The 19906-nt window shown below is 42.0% G+C and overlaps 1 protein-coding gene and 1 long non-coding RNA gene across 4 annotated transcripts in view; one reads left to right on the top strand and one right to left on the bottom strand.

Moving 5' to 3' along the window:
- Nucleotides 1-4791: 4791 nt before the first annotated feature.
- On the bottom strand, nt 4792-12001 carry LOC147209578 (uncharacterized). Its single transcript, XR_015100258.1, has 2 exons — nt 11883-12001; nt 4792-5502 (listed from the first exon to the last, which is right to left on the bottom strand). It is a non-coding gene; the product is annotated as an uncharacterized LOC147209578 (long non-coding RNA).
- Nucleotides 11898-19906, top strand: part of sh3rf2 (SH3 domain containing ring finger 2) — a 23366-nt gene continuing 15357 nt past the window's right edge. For all 3 annotated transcript variants that reach the window (XM_086105672.1, XM_086105670.1, XM_086105673.1), the window contains exons 1-2: nt 11898-12047; nt 16576-16956. In XM_086105672.1, coding sequence (XP_085961798.1) covers nt 16618-16956 — 339 coding nt within the window. In that variant the 5' untranslated portion in view covers nt 11898-12047; nt 16576-16617. The remainder of the gene's footprint in view (nt 12048-16575; nt 16957-19906) is intronic.

Below are 19906 nucleotides of genomic sequence, written 5' to 3'. Positions count from 1 at the left end.
TTGCATGTTCTCCCCGAGCCTGCGTGGGTTTTCTCCGGGTACTCTGGTTTCCTCCCACATTCCAAAAACGTGCATGGCAGGCTAAATTGTCCCTAGGTGTGAGTGTGAGCGCGGATGGTTGTTCGTCTCTGTGTGCCCTGCGATTTGCTGGCAACCAGTTCAGGGTGTCCCCCCGCCTACTGCCCGAAGACGGCTGGGATAGGCTCCCGTGTGAGGATAAGGTGGATCAGAAAATGGACGGATGGAAAGTATTGTAAAACAGTCCAATGTAATTCATATCTTTATTGTTGTATGGGTTTAAGGGGAAGCCAATTTCAACATTAAATTTTTTTTAACAAGTTCAATGCAGCCCTACTAGTCTAAACACGGATTCTTATTAATACTGTATTGTGTTCGTGGAATATGAGTTAAGTTGTAAAATCCACCCGTTTTTGTCCCTCTAAGGGGCCGGCAATTGTGTCATTTTCTTAATGACCAATCGTGGCTCTCCTGTTTTCTGCCATGATTGGTCATTACCTGAGCTTTGAGCAAATGTGGTGTAATTTTCGATGGAGAGCAAATGGCAAAAATGGCCGCCCCTGGATTTTGCCATTTCACTCATGTTCCACAAACCCAACACGAATCAGAATGCCATGTTTAGACTAGTGGAGAGGCAGAGAACATATTACTATAAAGAAAAAATATATATATTCTTTATAAATATATTTTTAAATAATCATACGATTAATCTCTCTTCTTGAATAATATTTTGCCAACTATCAGAATCAGCATCTGCCTCCCAATATCCATATTGGCAGCACCCAAATTGTTGTATATTGTTCCAAAAATTCATGTGTACAAATAAACATGAAACATAACAATGTATCTTCATTCTTGTTGTTCTTTCTAAAAAAAAGAAGGAAAAAAAAGAAAAAAAAGTGATGTAGTAGACATGGAAAAATCCCTTGAAATTGCCCGCGGAGTGCCAGATTAAAGATGGCAGAGATTAGATGTTGCAGTTGCACACAGATGGTGTGCATGGTTCATCCACACCGGCTGACCTGCTACCATTGCTGTGATTACCAACAGTGTGCTAAACATGTCACGCCCGTACAAAAAAATGACAGAGGAGTCCTGTATTATTCCTGTGCAATGTTCATTGTACCGCTAAAAGACAGACAGGGTCTCTTATTGTGTATAATATATGATTATACTGGAATATGCATTAAACAAATTTTTACTAAGTTCTAGGATAAAGAGATTTAAGTGTGATGATGACAGAAATTACACATTTGTTTGGTGTTTGTGATTCAGACCATTACTGCGACTAAAGTATTTTTCCTGTTACATATTCAACCCAAGTGGACTTAGAGTTTGCAGTTTTTGTGAGCATTTTGACCTTGCCCGTAGCTCATCAAACACCATTGGAGCAGCATTGCACATGTTCGGCGCCAGTTTGGGAAGTGACATCAAAAGTGTCAAAATGTGTTGCTGGTTGTGTTACCTGTAGTCCCAGTACTAGACATCCAAACCACAAGCACAAGAGAGTCTCACATACTGCGCAGGGCTTGATTTTCCCCAAATTCCACAGTTGTGTCGGTTTACTTGACCGGGTGGATGAAAGGTAGACACGTTGCTGAACCACAACTTTTCCAAGAGATGAGGCTCGTTTTGTTAATAACTGATTCACAAATTTCTACTTGAGCATCAGAATCTTCTGCATGAAGCCTTTGAACAACCTGAAGTCGATATGGAGAAAGCTTTATCACAGTCCAAAGCATCTTCTGAAACAAGCTGTTGTTCGTGTGGCGTTCCAGGGCAGCCCCCAGGATAGACTTTCCCTGGCTTTGTGTGGACGTCCGCTTTGGGAGTTTGGTGTTTTCACCAATCGCAGTAGTAGCAGGCCTTCCGATGGTTAGTTGCTACGGAACAGATGCTGTTTCAATAACCTCGCAATTGATCGCCTAAATTGTAAAGCAGTGAAGCAGTGTCAGAGCCATAAGGCTTCTCAAACTTGCAATGAACTCCAACAAGAGACAGAGAAAATCTTCTTGCCAGGCAGCAATTTTACAACGCTGTTCCAAAGTCGATTGCTAAGGCTGGGACAAGGGAATGGCATGCCTTTCCTGGCTGTCAAAAACGGATGGACATACATCTGTCCAAATAATACCTGACATTAAAAAAAAAGGAAATGTAGAGTGACATTTGGGACACCCTGAACTTGAGACGTCAACAAGGAGGCTTTTTTTTTTTCTTAACAGATTCAATCAAACCTAATCGTACCAATTTAGAGCATTGAAAAAAAATTGGAGGATGCCCACTCTGAAGATATTCCAGTTGTCTATTTATACAATTGTGGACATGGTCGCCACTCTACTTCCTAGCATGAGGGGACTCAAAAGCAGCTGCTGGTGAAAGCAACACAAAGCCAAACATGTTGTCCCTCTTTCCACAGTGAAAATGTTGACTCCCTTGCCTGCTCATTAATCCCCATCGGCCCATGTCACCACTCGGCAAGGGGGGCCAGATAACTCCCATTTCTGGCCTCAGACTCTCATTTAGCCCATACTTCCCACCATTATTCAACCATTCAGCCATAAAGCAAATGGTATTTACCTCAAAGGCCAGAGCACCTCAGGCAGCAAACTAGGAAGCCAGGAGAGGACAAAATAATTAACATGAGTTTGAAAGTAGAGACTGACTTCTTTTGGAAGTATAAGCCTGTCATCAGTCATCCAAGAACATAACAAACGACTGAAATGAACTGGAGAGGGATTTGACACAGATGTCTGACATCCCCATCTAATCCTTCAGCACAACTGGAAACGCCTGGATGAAATGGATTTGATTGCCATGGCAACACAAAAAAAAATAATCATCCTGCCAACCCCAAAAGCTGGGGTGATTGGGTTTGATTTGGATGTCAAATCACTGGCTGGCTGCCAAACAGTGACTCAATGAGGATGCTGGTAATTAGTCAACATCATGGGCAGGGCCTGCGGCCCATTATCATCCACAGCCATGAGATTCTTTGCCTTGGACGCACAAGCCTCTTATGGAGCAGGCGCAAAGCTTAGCCTCACGTGTAACGCTGGTTCCATCTGTTCTCATCTCTATATAGCTCAGCCTCTCTGCCCGTCATTTATTTTAATGCCACAAAAACAATTCCATCTTACCGGAGGACATGTCAACATCTGGCTTGCAAAGTGTGCATTCCAAGAAAGTCAAGGTCGGATGGAGTAAGTGTGCGGAGTAACCCGGATAACCCGGACCATGAAAATCTCTTTGAACAAATAAGGAACCAGACGATTGCTCTGATCTCCTCTGTTTCGAAAGAGAATTGTATACACGTGATAAGAAATTTATGCTCCAGTGCTACACAATTTTAAGTGAAGCACAGAAAGCAACAGAATGAGAGGAGTAGTTGAGTAGTTGGATGCCTTTGTGTGCGTGTGTGTGTGTGTGTGAGAGAGAGAGAGAGAGAGAGAGAGAGAGAGAGAGAGAGAGCCTGTAGTGAGTACGTAAAACCCTGCTAGGCCCCAGTGACATTTTTCCTTTCTTGTGCTGTATATGGATTATATCCACATTACAACCACAGTCATAATCTGGCCTCTGGATGGCATTTGGTGTCACCTTAATCATTTCCAACACACTTCTCATCACACTTGTGACCACATCCAACATTGCAGAATTTTGACAGATAGGTAATTTGCTATGATCAACTTCTTCCTTTAACTAAACCACTGTATTTGTAAAACAAAATGCAACCTCCATTCATATTTCAAATTCGGGAGTTACTTCACTCACCTTGTGGTTCCTTAAATGGTTTCCATCCACCTAAAAGACACTGTAGCAAAATTGCACCCCCAAAATTAAACTCTCAAAGTAGATGCTTCACCTTTCCCAGGTAGGAACAAATTATTTGTTCACAGGCAGGCATTTAAGTTTCTTAATTTAAAAATCTCATTTGGCTAACCAAAACAGGAGCACCCACTGTGGCAGGTAAACAGCCACTCAGAGGAATTCAAGTTTGGAATGAATAAGTTCCAGCGTGATAATAAATATGATCCTACGTCCTGTAGACGTGGCGTCTTGAGCGACCATTTGCATTCCAGTAGACTAACATCATGGCATCTTATTTTTTTCCCAATCAGTTTTCTTCAGTTTCACGGCATTTATCCAACATCGTCCTTTTTATTTCCTTTTTTAAACTCCACTTTCACGTCACATCAATTGTAATATTCTGGTAATAATATCAGTTTCTCATCCAAAAATGTACTCATACAAAATGCGCCTTTGATGTGCACCCTCGGCCACTATTTGCAGACATAAGGTAAAAGCTCCAAAATATACGAGGAGCAAACAACGTCACACATCTCTGCCCAGCGGATGGGAATTTGACACACGACAGCACTTCAAAGCATACATGACTGCATGTGTTTGTGTGCGTTGATGTGAGTTGCATTTGTCATGTGCGCACACACGGCATGCATGCCACAATAATCCTGCTACTCCAATGCAGGTTTTTAAGACCAATGAACACACAGAATATTGGAATCTATGAAGCATGCGCCATCCCAAAATAAACAATCTTTTCTTGGTCACTCAGGGAGGTCTCTTGACTCCTCTGTGATCACCTTTTATGATGTGTGTGGATGCTCCATTATTATTGAAGACCTTCAGACGTAAATAATATAAATACAGTTCAAATTGTCAAAGGTAAAGAAAATAGTGAAGTTTTAAAAAAGACAGTTTTGAAATTTTAAGCAGGTTTATTGGTTCAGAGATGATTCAATAAAACACAGACACAAATCAAAAGGCCAGCCAAAGATTTCATTCTTTAATTCAGATTTGTTTTCATATGAATTCTGTTAGCTCTTAAAACAGATCATCTTTCTGTGGGTTCAATATGAACCTTCGTAGGCCTCTCGGATAATTTGATCTCGGGGCTGTAGGAGCAAGACATCCCATTTTTTTGTTTGAGTGCTCTGATCTCTCATCAGGTTCAATAATGGACCACAGTGAAGGGAAGTGGTATCGTATTTCAAGTCTTTTATGTCAGGAGAAGCCTGGCTAGACACACACAGCCTGACTTATGACCAGCGGGAAATGTTGGAGAGGAAGAAAAGGAAAGGGGGGGGGGGTCAACAATAAGCACTCAGAGAGGTTGTGGAGATGGTGAACGAGGGAGCGAGAGAAGAGATGCAAAATTCAGAGAAGAGGCAGCTGTCTCAGAGGTGTGTGTACGTCCTATTTTTAGTTTCCCTAATGCACATCTTCCAACTCAAACAGCTGCTGGAGCATTTGCATACCAAAACGCTTGAGTCCTGTTGTTGTTTCTTGCACACACCGCCACTGGATTCCACGCAGCAGGGAGGCTTTCGCTGGCTCAGGTGTAGCTTGGCCGTAGAGGGGGATGAAGCCCCACCTCTTGCTCCTGCGGTTGTTTTTTTGTTAGCATGAGTTACTAAGCGCAACCACACGCCAGCGAGGTACAGCGTCACATCACCCAGAGTGCTGCAGCTGCATAAAAGGGCAGGAAATAGCTTATGTCCCATGCGAGCATGGGAGTGGGACACAACAGGCCGGAAGGGGTCATTAATGGAGGTCGTTAATCCCACGATGGGAAGGGGCTCCAATCCTTTTCTCATTTGTAATGTACAGTCGCTTCTTTTAGAGGCTGCCGATAAAAGAGAGGTGGTTAAAAAACACGGAATGCATTCTAAATACAGTTCGGTGAAAAAATAACCCAATCTGGGTCAGAAAGTGACAGACCCAAGTAGTCGCTCCGACCCTTTTTTTTTTTTTACCCTAACTGGGTTATTTTTGACCGAACTGTTTTTAGAGTGAACACACAACAAATGGTGGGTTGTTTTCCTCACCCATTAATTGTGTAGCTGTGGATTTTGAGCAGACTGCGTTATTTTTAATATAAAGTAGAATAGAAATGGGTAATGTTTAAATAAAAAATAAAAAAACCAATTTGGGTCAAAAAGGGACTAATTCTGTACAATCTAACCTAACTTCCTGGTTTGTTTTGCACATGAAAAAAGATGGGTCATTTTGCACAAAACCTTTTTAATTTTTTTTTTTGAACAAACAACGCAGAAACTTGTCCGATGTTGATCGAAGTAGAAAGTTGGTCCCTTTTTGACCCAAACTGGATTATTTTTGATTCAACTGTTTTTCGAGTACGGTAGGTTGTGCCAGAAAGGCATCTGGTGCCAAACCTGTCACACGAGTGACATGCTGTAGCAACCCCTGACCAGGGAAAGTTCATCTTCATCTTCGAAAACGTTGGTATTATTATTCTTAGTATTATGACTACAGCTATTTGAATAACCTGGTGACCGATTTCTTGGTAGCTTTAACTCATCAGTAGTATCATAGTTGTCAAAATCTTGACCCAAAGAGCTGAATCAAATCTTGGACCCAATTCACTGAGTATACAACATTGGTTCGGTCCGTTTTGCACCGAGTGTCCAATTTTGGTTACCGGTAGTTTTATCCCGGCGATTTTAAGAGTGCTATGTCTTGAAACATTCTTGGACCAAACCTCATCTGAGGTTGCCAGGAGAAATTTCTGCAAACGTAGGTAGGGGGAGCAACACTACCCATAAGTAGGAAAAGAGGTTGTTTCATTTATTTATCAAATGTAAAATATTTATAGGATTCAATCTACTGGCAGAGGACGACCAGGCAGAGCAAACTGTGGGTGGAAGAATAGCAAATGTTGCTTTATGGGTGGATGTTTAAAAAAAGCATTTGATGGAGAATCTGCCTGCTGCTCCGCATACATTTTAGTCCTGAATTACATTTGCTGGGCTTTCAGGCAGTTACTGTAGAACTGAGTAGGTCAGCACACTGGGAGCCACTAATGCGTCACTGTGGAATCCTCAACTGACACTGGGAGTGGACACCTCGGCCGCACAAAAGGAGTCTGCCTGTTTAGACACAAGAAAACTGCAGTTTTTCCCGTCGAGCCAGTTTAGCAAGAGGGCTGTGTTTTCCCTCAAACAGAAACTCCTTAATCTCTTTACAAAGTTCATCGCAGGGCTTTGATGCACATGCCTTCTTCGTCATCAATCGGCGCCAAACTACCATGTGAGAATTACACGTTGTGACTGATGTCGCATTCAAATTAAACTCCCGAAAAACACACAACCATCCCCTTTGACGCGCATCTTCACATCCAGCAGACAGATGATCAAACACAAGGGGGGTGGATAGGAACTTAGGGAAAATGGAGAAGAGGCAATGCTGTGACAGATCACATTCGGTGACTTAGCAGCACTCTGAGTATGGCGCTATTTTACATAAAACATGAAAGCAGGAGAAGAAGGCACTCCTCGGGATGCTGTGACTTGTGACAAAACATGATATTGTGAGAGACAGCACACCCAGCTTCGAGCGACCCCTGAGAGAACTCTACCCTCCCCTTCATGAGGAGCGGCGGTCAACTATAATGTGTTTCGGGAGACACAACAACTGTTTTCCATCCAAAATTATAATAATTTAAAAAAAATAGAATAGAAATAGAATTATCTGTTTGAGGGTCCAACTGTTATACAAGTGAGAAAGGAGTTCAAGGGCCAGTAAAGTTAATTCAGACATGTGTCTCCAAATACATTATACATCTTTGAAGATAACACTGATCAACACATTTTTACTACATTTTCTCCTTTTTTTTAACAAGTACTTCAGCTTTTTGTAAAAATAAAATAATAACAGAGCAGCAACTGTTTAGCATGTCCGTCTCACAGTGCGGAGAACCCTCAGAGAGGGTTCAATTCCGGCCTTCATGTGTGGAGTATGCATGTTCTCCCCGTCCTACATGGGTTTTCTCCAGGTCTCCTCCCACATTCCAAAAACATGCATGGCAGGTTCATGAAACACCCTAAATTGTCCCTAGGTGTGAGTGTGAGCACGAATGGTTGTTGTCTATGTGTGCCCTGCGATTGGCTGGGAACCCGTTCAGGGTGCACCGCGCCTACTGCCCAAAGACAGCTAGCATAGGCTCCAGCACACCCGCGAGCCTTGTGAGGAGAAGTGGATTAGAAAATGGATGGATGGATGTAACAGTATATCCATTCATCTAATTTCAACACCCAACAGGGTCGTGGGGTCGGGGTGCTGGAACTGATCCCAGCTGACTTTGGGCGTAAGGCAGACTACATGCTGAAGTGGTTGCCAGTGAGTCAAAGAGCACGTATAGAGATAAAAAAAACATTCACACCCACATCCACACCGTCACCGAGTGGAAACCAATACCATGCTGCCCGCACACCAGTCAGGTGAGTGTACCACTACTACACAATCAGTGACTAATATAATAAGATACTTAGTCTTGTTTATGAATTAAAGGGGAATCCATCTCAGAGGGTGATGAGCGTGACAAATCACCTGTTTTCTGGGTTTGGTCATGTGATGTTCACTGAGCAAATGTGCTGTAATTTTCAGTACACAGCAACTGGCAAAATGGCCGCCCACTGTTCTGGATAAAAAGAAGTAGATTTTTCTGGGAGTTCAAATTCCACAAATGCAATATTCATCAGAATGCCATGTTTAGACTCGTGGAGGTGCAAATAATATATTATTGTGAAGAATAGTTTTTACTTGACTTCCCCTTTTAAGGGTTAGTGTCAGCAATAGGTGGATCTTTTTTCTGAAACTTAATAGCTATAAATTCCAACGCATGGTCAAATCCGTTCTGCTTTTATGGCATTTATAAAAACAGTTTTTAAGCTTTTATAGGTCAAACAATAAATGAAAATAACGCAAAAACTTGATGTGCCATTAAAAAAAAAAAGACATTTTGAATTCAGTCAAAAATACGTTTAGGGACACATCATTCCATCTCTGATTAAAATTTGCTGTTGAGCAGTGTGGTGTGATAACATGATTGCGCCAGGCAGCTGGCTGCTTCAGAGCGACTTGTTGTTGCAATGACTCGATGGGACATATTCCAGCCACTTCCAGCCACTGGAGGCTTTAAGTGGATATATTTTCAAGGCTGAAACATGTATTGATGTGTAGCCATAAAAAAGATGCTAGACAAAGTCGATTTCTCACTACTCCACAGTAAACACATATATATCCACATATTACTTCTACACTTCAATTTATAGCTTCCGCTGTATACCAGAGCCACTCACACCATATCAGAGGTGTCTCAGAAGAGTTCAGGTTGGCCTTTGGGACACCTATGTGCTTCCTGCCTCCTCTTTAGTCTTGATCCACTCTGACAGACACTCCATCACATTCACACGCAGTAATGCTACAGTCAGTGGAGTTTTGACAACAAGAAATATTATCCATGAACTCACATCCAGATCTGTTTAGGCCCCCGTTCACTCAGTGCCATTAAACTCAGAGAGCCTGCAGAGGAAGGCCCTGTGTCAACACTGATATGACCATGTAAATAAGTCATGTGTATCTCTCTCTCTCTCTCTCTCTCTCTCTCTCTCTCTCTCTCTCTCTCTCTCTCTCTCTCTCTCCCACATGCATTTTTAGAATTCCCTGATTTCTGCTGACACGGAGAAACACATGAAAGTTTCATGTCATTTTTAAAAATTCAAAAGGATGTTCTGAACTTTTGTAGGCAAGATAGATAAATGATTTATTCTCTTTGGACAAGCAGGGGCTTTGGGGTTTCTAAACAATGATATGAATACAAGAGCAGAAAATCTACAGCAACTGCTACCAATTCTCTCACAACATTTCAATCTAATTGAGTATTTGCCGAGTCTCATGTCAGGGTTATAATAGTTTTGGATTTGTCATTATAAGTCATTTTTATTTCATTTTGACATTTTTATTTCATTTTCAACTTCTATTTAATTCACTTTTGTAGCGGATAAGTGAGATTTGGTACGCTTTCGGGGGTGGGGGAGGGGGGTTGCTTGGAAACAGTTTTCCAGTTTTTACAGAAAGTGTGTTGTGTGTGTTAAACAGTTTTTTTAATTGAAAACAGTTGGTAACCAAACAGTTGAAACAGTTGGTTTGGTTTCAAAACAACACTGCTAAATGCCAGCAAATGATGAAAATACAAACCTCATAACACTTACAAAATAAATAAACAAAACTCAAAATACAGACCCCACAAACTCTGTACTTGCTTCTGTTTATTGTCACTCCCAGTTGAAGTTTACTGTCAACTGAATCTAAGAGAATTACATGTAGCGTATTTACCAAGCCACACAATTTTGCCTGGCAGAAAGTCCACTAGCATCATCGAAGTTTAAATGCAAACGGTGCAGCAACACAGGTAGACAGAACAATGCAACAAAACACACGAGCATATATTCTTTATTGTCTGCCAAAAACGACTAGTATGACTGACTTAATGAGCAGGTATGAGTCTTCTTTGTCTACATTTGTATGTTTGTATTATATTGCTCCCCATTGGCAAAGGTGCACACATGAGAAGGAGCTGCACAAGGATGTATGAATTCATGCTGCACAAACTGTATAATTCTTTACATCTATTTAATTATGTTGTTACTGCATATTTGATCAAAGTACAAAACTGTAGAGTGCTCTTATTAAAAACAAGTTACAAAAGGTTTGTGTAACTATGTAACTATTTTGTAACTAACTTATGAGTCCTGGAAAGGATTGAACACGTTCATAAAGTATGCAGGGTCCTGCATGTCGGGCCACCATGACCCATGTTTGTGGTGGCCCTGCCAGAACCAACATCTTTATATTGTATTAGTTAAGCCTTTTATGAGAATACAGTAGTACTTCAGTGCAATTACTTTTTTCAGGCTATTTTCATGTGTGTGGTAGAGGACAAAAAAAGCAGGGAGACAGGAGAAGCAGGGTGTACCGAACATAATGTATTCACAAAAACACTTGCAGGGGTAGGAAAACTAGATTGAAAGCACCAACAAAGTCCTTTTTTTCCAGTATAACATTTAACTTGATAGTAACCATTGGACATTTTATGAGCTTTCCATCTTGTTCATTACCTATGGATGCATTTAGGATGATGCGCAAAAAAATGGGCCCAGCGAAATAAAAGGATCAGTGATGATTGATTGATTTAAGTGGATACAATTCAAAAGATTTATATATGTGTCAGTGAATTTCGGGTGGCATGGCAGTCAAGTGTATAGCCCTATATTTAAAAAAAAAAAAAAGAGTCTTCCCTTTACCTAACCTGCATATTTTAGTATTCGGAGGGAGTTATCTGGAGAATAAGCAAATTGGAACCCCAAACCTCAGAAATGTGAGGCAGACTTGCTAACCACTACCAACTATTTTGTGTAAATATGATATTTCATCCCCGCAATTGGCTGGCAAACGGTTCAGGGGGTGGATAGATATTTAATTTGTGATATTTGATTTAATGTTCACTTTTACTTTCTCAATCTTAATAATATTAATTAAAAATATGGTAAGCATAGGTTTTAAACGGCTATTTTTGAACAAAACAAAACAGTTGACATTCACTGAACAAAAGGGGCCGTCGCGCATAATATGACAGAGAGACTTCAGGTGACGCTGCATGGTCAGTAAACGCACCAGCAGAGGGAGACCATGACATATGACAAGTGTGTAAACTGGTGCTATCTTCTTACATTCATCGATATTCTGACACAATACAGTACACTTAGAGCACGTTCTCGCCGACAAATTTTAGATTAAATTTTAAAAAGCAACATCGTATGAATAAAACACCTGCAGCCTCAAAGTTTGGAGAATGCGGAAATGGGATTACGTTGAGTTACATTAGTAAGTAAACCCGAAATAATTAAAGTGTTATGTCATCTAGCTCTCACTGCCGAATTCCACTGTTTAGTCAATGACAGTGTTTAGACCGTTAAGGGTTAACGTCGACGGGAGTGAAATTCGATACAGTTGCTGAGGGCGCCCACTGCTAAGAAGCAGCCTTTTACCTGTTGCTTGTAAACGTTTGTTTCCACGCTTGTCAGGTGCGTCGTGGTCGCCATTAGCCGCGCCGACTTAGTGTCGTGCCGACCGGGAGGACGTCATGGTGGCTGCGGCAGGGAAGAACTTGTCCTGATAGTGTGGAGTTGCTTTGGCCGCCTGCGGACGTGCATGTAAGTTGGACTGTAAATGTTATCAGTCGGTGTTGATCAAACAAAAACGTAGAGCCCGTGCAGTCACTTTGACAGTGCCAGGTGAGCTGGCATGTAGCGTGGCAGCGGGTGCTGTAGTGTTGCCCATGTGGGTTTGGAACAGCATGTAATAAGCAGAAAAGTGATTGCTAAAATGCAACGTCACACTTATAACATATAAGTTGTTTTCTCTAAGGTGGCAGCAACAACACCTTTTCCTTGTCTTTAAGAAGGTGGAGACTTGTTTGTCACATATGTGACTTACGAGAATGCACGATGAATAAATGTCCAATGTTCAATGTATTTTGCTTTGTGGGTTAGTTTTACGGTATATTTCAATGGGGGGGGGGGGGGTTACGATGCGACAAAAGTTCCCAAAAGTGTCAGTCTGTCAAAATGCTACGTTTTTTTAAAACGGCAATTTCAACCTGAATACAACGCAGCAAGAATTTAGAAAAATCGGATGATAGGTTCCAGATAAATTGAGTTTTTTTTGTTTTTTTTTGTGGACCAAAAAACCTATAGAAAATCAGTTTAAATAAATATTTATAATTAGAGTAAAACAGCATAATGTGATTATTTCTCAAGTAGGAGTGTTCCGATCAGGGTTTTAATGCTGATTCCAAAACCAATCATCCAAGCGTGACATCGGCAGATAGCAGTTGTGATACCGATCACATTGATTAACTACACGTAGAAAATATTTATTCTATATAGACAGCACAAGAAAATAAGGGAAAAAAGTAATTTAAAAAAATTCAGTCTCTCAAAAACACCATTGAAATTGTTGTTGTTGATATTGATGTTGCTTTTCCCCCACCCATAATATGAATCCAAATATCTCAGAAGTTCCCTCTTTGATACTTGCCTCACATGGTGGCTTCTGCATGCAGCGTCAGAATGTTGCCACGTTCTGACACTGCAGGAATGACCCTTTTTTCGCGGGGGTTACGCCCCCCCCCCCCCCAAAAAAACAGTGATAAGTGAAATATGTGAAGTAGTCATCTTTAATTTGTACAATTATTACATATACAGTACCATACTGTATTGAATGAATCCAAAGATTAAGCCTTTTTTTCAGGCCCAAGCATTTAAAAAAAAGCCCAAAATATAAACATTTTCTTATAAACAACTGACAGTTTTTATAAATACTGTACAGAAAGTTTCGTCAACATTGTGGGTTTTGTCATGGAGAAAATTTGGCAAGGTGTACAGCGATGAGGCGCGGAGACGGTTGACATTAGTCCTGAGTCCCTGAGCTCAGGGGTGCCCATTACGTCGATCGCGATCGACCGGTAGATCGCGGACTGGCCCCAAGTCAATCACGAGGGGTGTAGAGGAGAAAAAAAAAACAGACAACCATTTATGTCTTTGTGCATGTTAGTAATATATTTTTTGTGTTAATGTACGCTGCACCCTAATCATCCTATCAGTCTCATTTTCACAAAAAGTATTAAAAAAAAATAAAGCAGGTAAATCGTTAACCTACGGTGGCGCATGACCTGCGTCACCGGAAGTTGTTAGCGCTCTGCAGTCTGCAATTGCAGCTTGTGATCAAAGCTGTTGCGCTATATCTTTTAGCGTTATCATTATTCTCATGCAGAGTTGGTTTCGTGTACAATTGACAGAGGGCACGGGCAAAGAATAGGAATCTAGAGGGCCGATGGAAGCACTTTAAAACGGTACGTGTGAGATTTGATAGTTAACACCTACACACCTGCCCGGCGCCGCAGGTCTGTGGACCAGACTTTATTAGAAGTACCAAGAACTAAACTGAGGCTCAGAGGGGATCGAGCCTTTTCTGTTGCTGGTCCCTCTCTCTGGAATGACCTCCCACTGAACATTCGGCAAGCCTCCTCGCTGCCCATCTTCAAAACCCTCCTCAAAACTCACTTGTATTCTTTGGCATTCGACTCAGCATGACTTAGATTTTTTCTTGGTTTTACTGTTTGGTGCTTTCCACCACCTTTATTACCGATTTGTCTTACTGTTAATTGTGCATGTTAAATTGCTCCATGTACAGCACTTTGTATGCAGCGATGGCTGTTTGAAAGTGCTCTATAAATACTGTTGACTTGACTTGACTTGACAGGCTGCAAAAGTGCATTGCATGCCTCCATGTCAGGCTGTTGCTCATCATTGCGTGCGAGTGTGTGTGTGAGTGTGTGTGTGCGTGCGTGCACGGTAACGGGTTGATTGCGGGAGGTTGGTTGATGGAAAAGTCAATCTTCGGTCCAAAAGGTTTGGGCACACCTGCCTTTGCTGATCAGGATGCAGAATACAATACACTGTTTAAAAACAAAAACAAAAACAAAAACATCTTCTTCTTCTTCTCCTTTCGGCTTGCCCCTTTTCAGGGGTTGCCACAGCGAGTCATTAATTTCCATCTTTCCCTGTTCTCTGCATCCTCTACTCTGACTCCAACTACCTGCATGTCTTCCCTCACGGCATCCATGAATCTCCTCTTTGGCCTTCCTCTCTGTCTCCTACCTCGTAGCTCCATCTCTAACATTCTCCTACCAATGTATCCACTGTCCCTCCTCTGTACATGCCCAAACCATCTCAGTTTGGCCTCTCTAACTTTTTCTCCAAACTTTCCTATCTGAGTTGTCCCTCTGATGACCTCATTTCTGATCCTGTCACTCCTAAGGAGAATCTCAGCATCTTTAACTCAGCCACCTCTAACTCTGGCTCCTGTCTTTTGCCTATTGCTAGTGTCTCTAGACCGTACATCATGGCTGGTCTCACAACTGTTCTGTAAACTTTTCCCTTCACCTTAGCTGACACCCTTCTATCACAAATCACTCCTGACACTTTTCGCCAGCTCTTCCATCCTGCCTGCACTCTAATCTTCATTTCTCTTCCACAGTCTCCGCTGCTCTGCACTGTTGATCCTAAGTACTTAAATTCCTGTACCTTCGCCACCTCTGCTCCCTGTAACCTCACCGTTCCACTGGTCTCCCTTTCATATTTGCACATGTACTCTGTCTTACTACGACTGACCTTCATTCCTCTTCTCTCTAGTGCAAACCTCCACCTTTCTAGGTTTTCTCGTAGCTGCTGCCTACTCTCACTACAGATCACAATGTCATCTGCGAACATCATAGTCCAGTGAGACTCCTGTCTAACCTCATCTGTCAATCTATCCATCACCATAGCAAACAAGAAGGGGCTCAGGGCCGATCCTTGATGCAGTCCTACCTCCACCTTGAAGTCTTCTGTCCGTCCAACTGCACACCTCACCACTGTTGTACTATTCTCATACATGTCCTGCACCAACCTAACGTACTTCTCTGCAACCCCTGACTTCCTCATACAGAACCACAACTCCTCTCTTGGCACCCTGTCATAAGCCTTCTCTAAATCTACAAATTTCCACCATTTTATTTTCTTCTCCGTCTTTACCCTCTTCCTTTTCCTCACTTCCATTGTCGGCTTACACACTACTATCCTATGCTGTTTGGCTACACTCTCTCCTGGCACCACCTTACAGTTGTTAACCTCCCTCAGATTGCCTCTTCTACATAGAATATAATCTATCTGTGTGGACCTGCCTCCACTCTTGTAAGTAAATCTCTACCTTCACACACATCAACCTGTCGGACTCTCGTTTTACTTCTACTACATGCCTAGCATATTTTTCCTTTATAATCACCTCTACTCCATTCCTCTTCCCATCTAAACCATGATAGAACAGCTTGTAGCCTCCTCCAATGTTTCTAGCCTTGCTGCCCTTCCACCTTGTCTCCTGAACACACAGAATAGCTACTCTTCTCCTCTCCATCATGTCAGCTAATTCTCTGCCTTTCCCTGTCATTGTACCTACATTCAGAGTTCCAATACTTCTAACCTTCCTCTTTTCCCTCTTTCCCTGCACCAATCGTCCTCTTCTTTGACCAACTTAATAACTGTGTTGAATGAAGACTGATTTCTTTCTTTTTACTATTTTATCTACCTTATTTTCTGTCAAATTATTACTGTATATGTTTTATGTTCAATAAACAAACAAACAAAAACAAAAAAACAGTAGTCCAATTTCCAACAGTACCCTGTAGGTGAACAGCACTGTTGGCGGTCGTTTTTATCCTGGGCCCGACCTATCCAGTACGGAAATCGTGTTATCAACTCGCATGTTCGTTTTGGCAAAAGTTTTACACCGGATGCCATTCCTGACGCAACCCTCCCCATTTATCCAGGCTTGTGACCGGCACTAGGGAACAGTGTACCCCCGGGGGAGGGCACTGCTCCCTAGTGGCTGGGTTATTGCAAGGGAATACTGTATTACCCCCCCCCCCCCCCAAAAAAAAACCCCAACCCCTTTTCATTCAAAACCAAACAAATGGAACACTCCCTTGAAAATGCCCATTTTAAAATGCAAACACAAACAGGCAAGACTTTTCATGAATACCAAGTCAAAGGCAAATAGAGTCTTTCATAGGTTTTAGCCAAGCAACATCTGGTTACTTACATCGAACTCGAGTGCTAATATATCTCTCCTGCTGTCTTTTAGTATGGTGGATTAAGTGATCGAGAATCTGCAATCCCCACACAAATGGAGACGCTCTCCATAATGGCCTTGCTGGAGTGCCCTCTGTGTTACGAGCAGCTGGATGCATCAGCCAAGGTGCTGCCCTGCCAACACACTTTCTGTAAGGCCTGCTTGCAGAAGCAGGAGGCGGCACACTCGCAGATGTTCTGCCCAGAATGCAGAGCTCCCATCAGGGTCCGGACAGTGGAGGAGCTACCCGCGAACATCCTGCTGGTGCGGCTCCTGGAGGGTTTACAGGGGTCAGCGGGGCCAAGCCGGAACTCGCGCTACGCTGTACCCTTTGCCAGGAGCAGTGGGACTGTCAGGGAGGGTCATTACAGAGAGCTGCAAGGCCACAAAGAGGTCAGTGTGCATCTCTATGTAGCAATGTGGCATTGTCGAAAGCTGGGACATTGTCTAAAGACATGAAATATAAAATGAGGCAATTTGGATGAACCCCAACTTCACAGAGATTAAGTGAATGTGGCAGCCAGTGATCAAAGGCTGTGCTCTCACACTGCAGAGCGTAAAGCACAATTCGGATGTTTTGCTAAACCTGATCTTATTATGTATTCGTTCACATTGCATTAACCAATGCATCCGTGATGTGACGCTCGTGTGCTCAAAGCACGCCGTCGAGTTCCCCCCCCCCCCCCCCCCCAAAAGACGTCACGGGGTGCAATGTTTACGGAAGGTGAATATGGTCCCGCCTATTGAGGCTCATTCCACCAATTTTCTCATATTACCAGAGTAGCAAGGCAGGAGGAGGTAGAAATAGTTTGAGGATCTCCTCATTCACTGGAGATGTCTACTAAAGATGAGGCCACGTCATCACCGCGTGTAATCAGTGTCCTGGCTGCATGGCTGAATTACTACTCAAATGTCCACTTTATGCTTCATGATTCAACTGGGATTAAATTCATGTCAAATGTAAAGACAACAACCGTCACTCAAAACAACATTGCAAATTCATGGATGATGTCAGTAGTCTCTTGAGCTCACTCCCCTACCCGTGCGGAGGAAATACAGTCATACCTCGGTTTTCGACCATAATCCGTTCCAGAAGGCTGTTCGAAAACTGAAACCACACTCTTTTAAAAAAAAAAAAATCATTATTGAACACGTCTGTTCACAATGGAACGCTACACGAGGAAGCGTCACTTCCTTGTCTACCCGAGGAAGCGTCACTTCCTCGTGTAAGGAAGGCGAGAGGAGTCAACTGACGCATTCAAGTGCGTTCAGTTTGTTCGAGGACCGAAATTCGGTCGTCATCTGAGGCCTAAAAAACTCGAAATTTTTGGTTGAAAATCGATTTGGTTGAGAACAAAGACGTTCGAAAACCGAGGTTTGACTGTATTGCGCTTTTGATGACCTACCGGTCGAATGTGTGCAGAAGGGCGTTCATACTGCAAACGCATCGCATACATATCCGATTTACATCCCCCATACGAAAAAGACCCAGGTCGGAGTTGAAAAAAATCTGAATTGTACTGTTTGCACTGCATGAAAAAATCAGATGCATGTAGATTATGAGCAAAACAAAAAATTAAAAATCGTAATTGAGCTGTCGTGCGAATATAGCCAAAATCTATGAGTCTATTTGGTATAGTACAGTGGTCGCCAACTGTTCTCACCTTGTAAGGAAAACACTTTCAGGCTACAAAAAAAAAAAAAAAGAACACTGATTTGCAGCCTTTCAAGCATCCACAATGACAGATTATTTTGAAGAAAAAAAAACCAAATTGAGATAAGCCTAAAAAGATGCGGTCCCTGCAATGCTAACAGTCAAATTGTCTGACATGGTAAGAGTGCAGTGGCAGATTTTTTATTTTACAGCAGTCTCAAATGCGACATGAGTCATCTGACTTATTATTTCTGGCACACCTCCGCATGTTCAACATAGTTCTTTGTACTTGTTGTCTGCTGCAATCCTTAGGATCTATTGTCATTCTAAGCCACCCAAATTCTTATCGCTTAATACACTCAATAGTATGTTTGAACATAATGCTCGTTTTCCGAGTGTCCATTGATGAGGACTATGCGGTATGATGCCAAATTGTAAATGAAGGCTGCTTCACGGTGCATTGTCTTCCACAATGTCCAAGTCTAAGTGGGTTGATTCATGCAAAAGCCAAAGGAGATGGGTAGGATTACCAAAAGCCCAAAAGCTGAATTAAAAAAGCAAATTATGCCCTTGGGCGAATTGCAAATTAAGGGCTTCTCAGGTCTCATGGCTTGAGGTTTATTCCAACCAGTTTCTACAATGAAATTTTTCCTTGACATTGTCTGACTTGGGAAGAAGCTATTCTGTCAAATAGAGCTGTAACAATTAAATCACTAATATGTAGACATTTTATGTTTGACTATCAAATCTAAAATTATGATGATGATGGTCGTAGTTTGGTTTATAAAAAAGAGAAGAGCAATTTATTAATGAGGTAAAGCAGAAAGTCAAAGCAGATGCTGCTCACATTTCTCAGATCTGTTTAACAGTCTGAATTGTCACAAGTTTAAAAAGAACTCAAACATGGCTCAGTGAGAAATGAAAGAATAGCACATGACTTTTACAACACATGATACATAAAGTCTTGCGTTTTTTACTGTGCCCTTGTCACCCTACTTCTGGTTTATATTCTTTTCAATCTTAGCATTCCTTTCAAGATTAAAAAAAAAAGTCCAAGCCTGACAGCAAATAGTTACTCGTTTGATGTTTGCAGAACTGAGGTCTTGTGAGGGATGCCCTCCCTTCCGTGAACTTCTGGCCACGCAGATTTAGCCAATCACAGATCAAACAGGCAGTTGTGTTGACGAACAATCACAAATATTGTTCCGTTGTTGACAAGACACACTGAACTTTTGATAAATGAGGATACATGATATACTGAAGTCAGACCGAATGTGAGTTGAACTATTCCCGCGACACAATTACATATAAAGTCACAGTTTGCATTAATAGAGCTGAATCTGGACAGCTACACTGGAGACAACCGGGCTTGAGATTGTGCTTAGTATGGGACAGTGCAGGTAAAAAGTGGACAACAATGGAGGATGAAATAATCATTGCAGTCTGTGGGCACCAGGATTTGTACAGCACAGCCAGTTTCCAATGCAAATCAAAAATGAGCAGGCATAGGCCACTTGGTGTAGCTGATAAGTACGTACGTAGACTGGGTTACAACTTTTGAACCAAGATAAGCAATAGTTTTAGCAATAGCCCGGCCATGCATTTTTTTTCCGTTAATGTCGTTAATGTCAGAAAGACGTGAACATGATGTATCCTCTCAAATTTTTATTAGCATTTCTTTTTGGGAAG

Source organism: Hippocampus guttulatus, chromosome 2, assembly GCF_054856545.1.
Source record: "Hippocampus guttulatus isolate MCC_2025c chromosome 2, RoL_Hgut_1.0, whole genome shotgun sequence".
In the NCBI taxonomy this organism is placed as follows: Eukaryota; Metazoa; Chordata; class Actinopteri; order Syngnathiformes; family Syngnathidae; genus Hippocampus; species Hippocampus guttulatus.
Note: the sequence above shows the minus strand (reverse complement) of the source record. Positions and strands in the feature narration are given on the sequence as shown.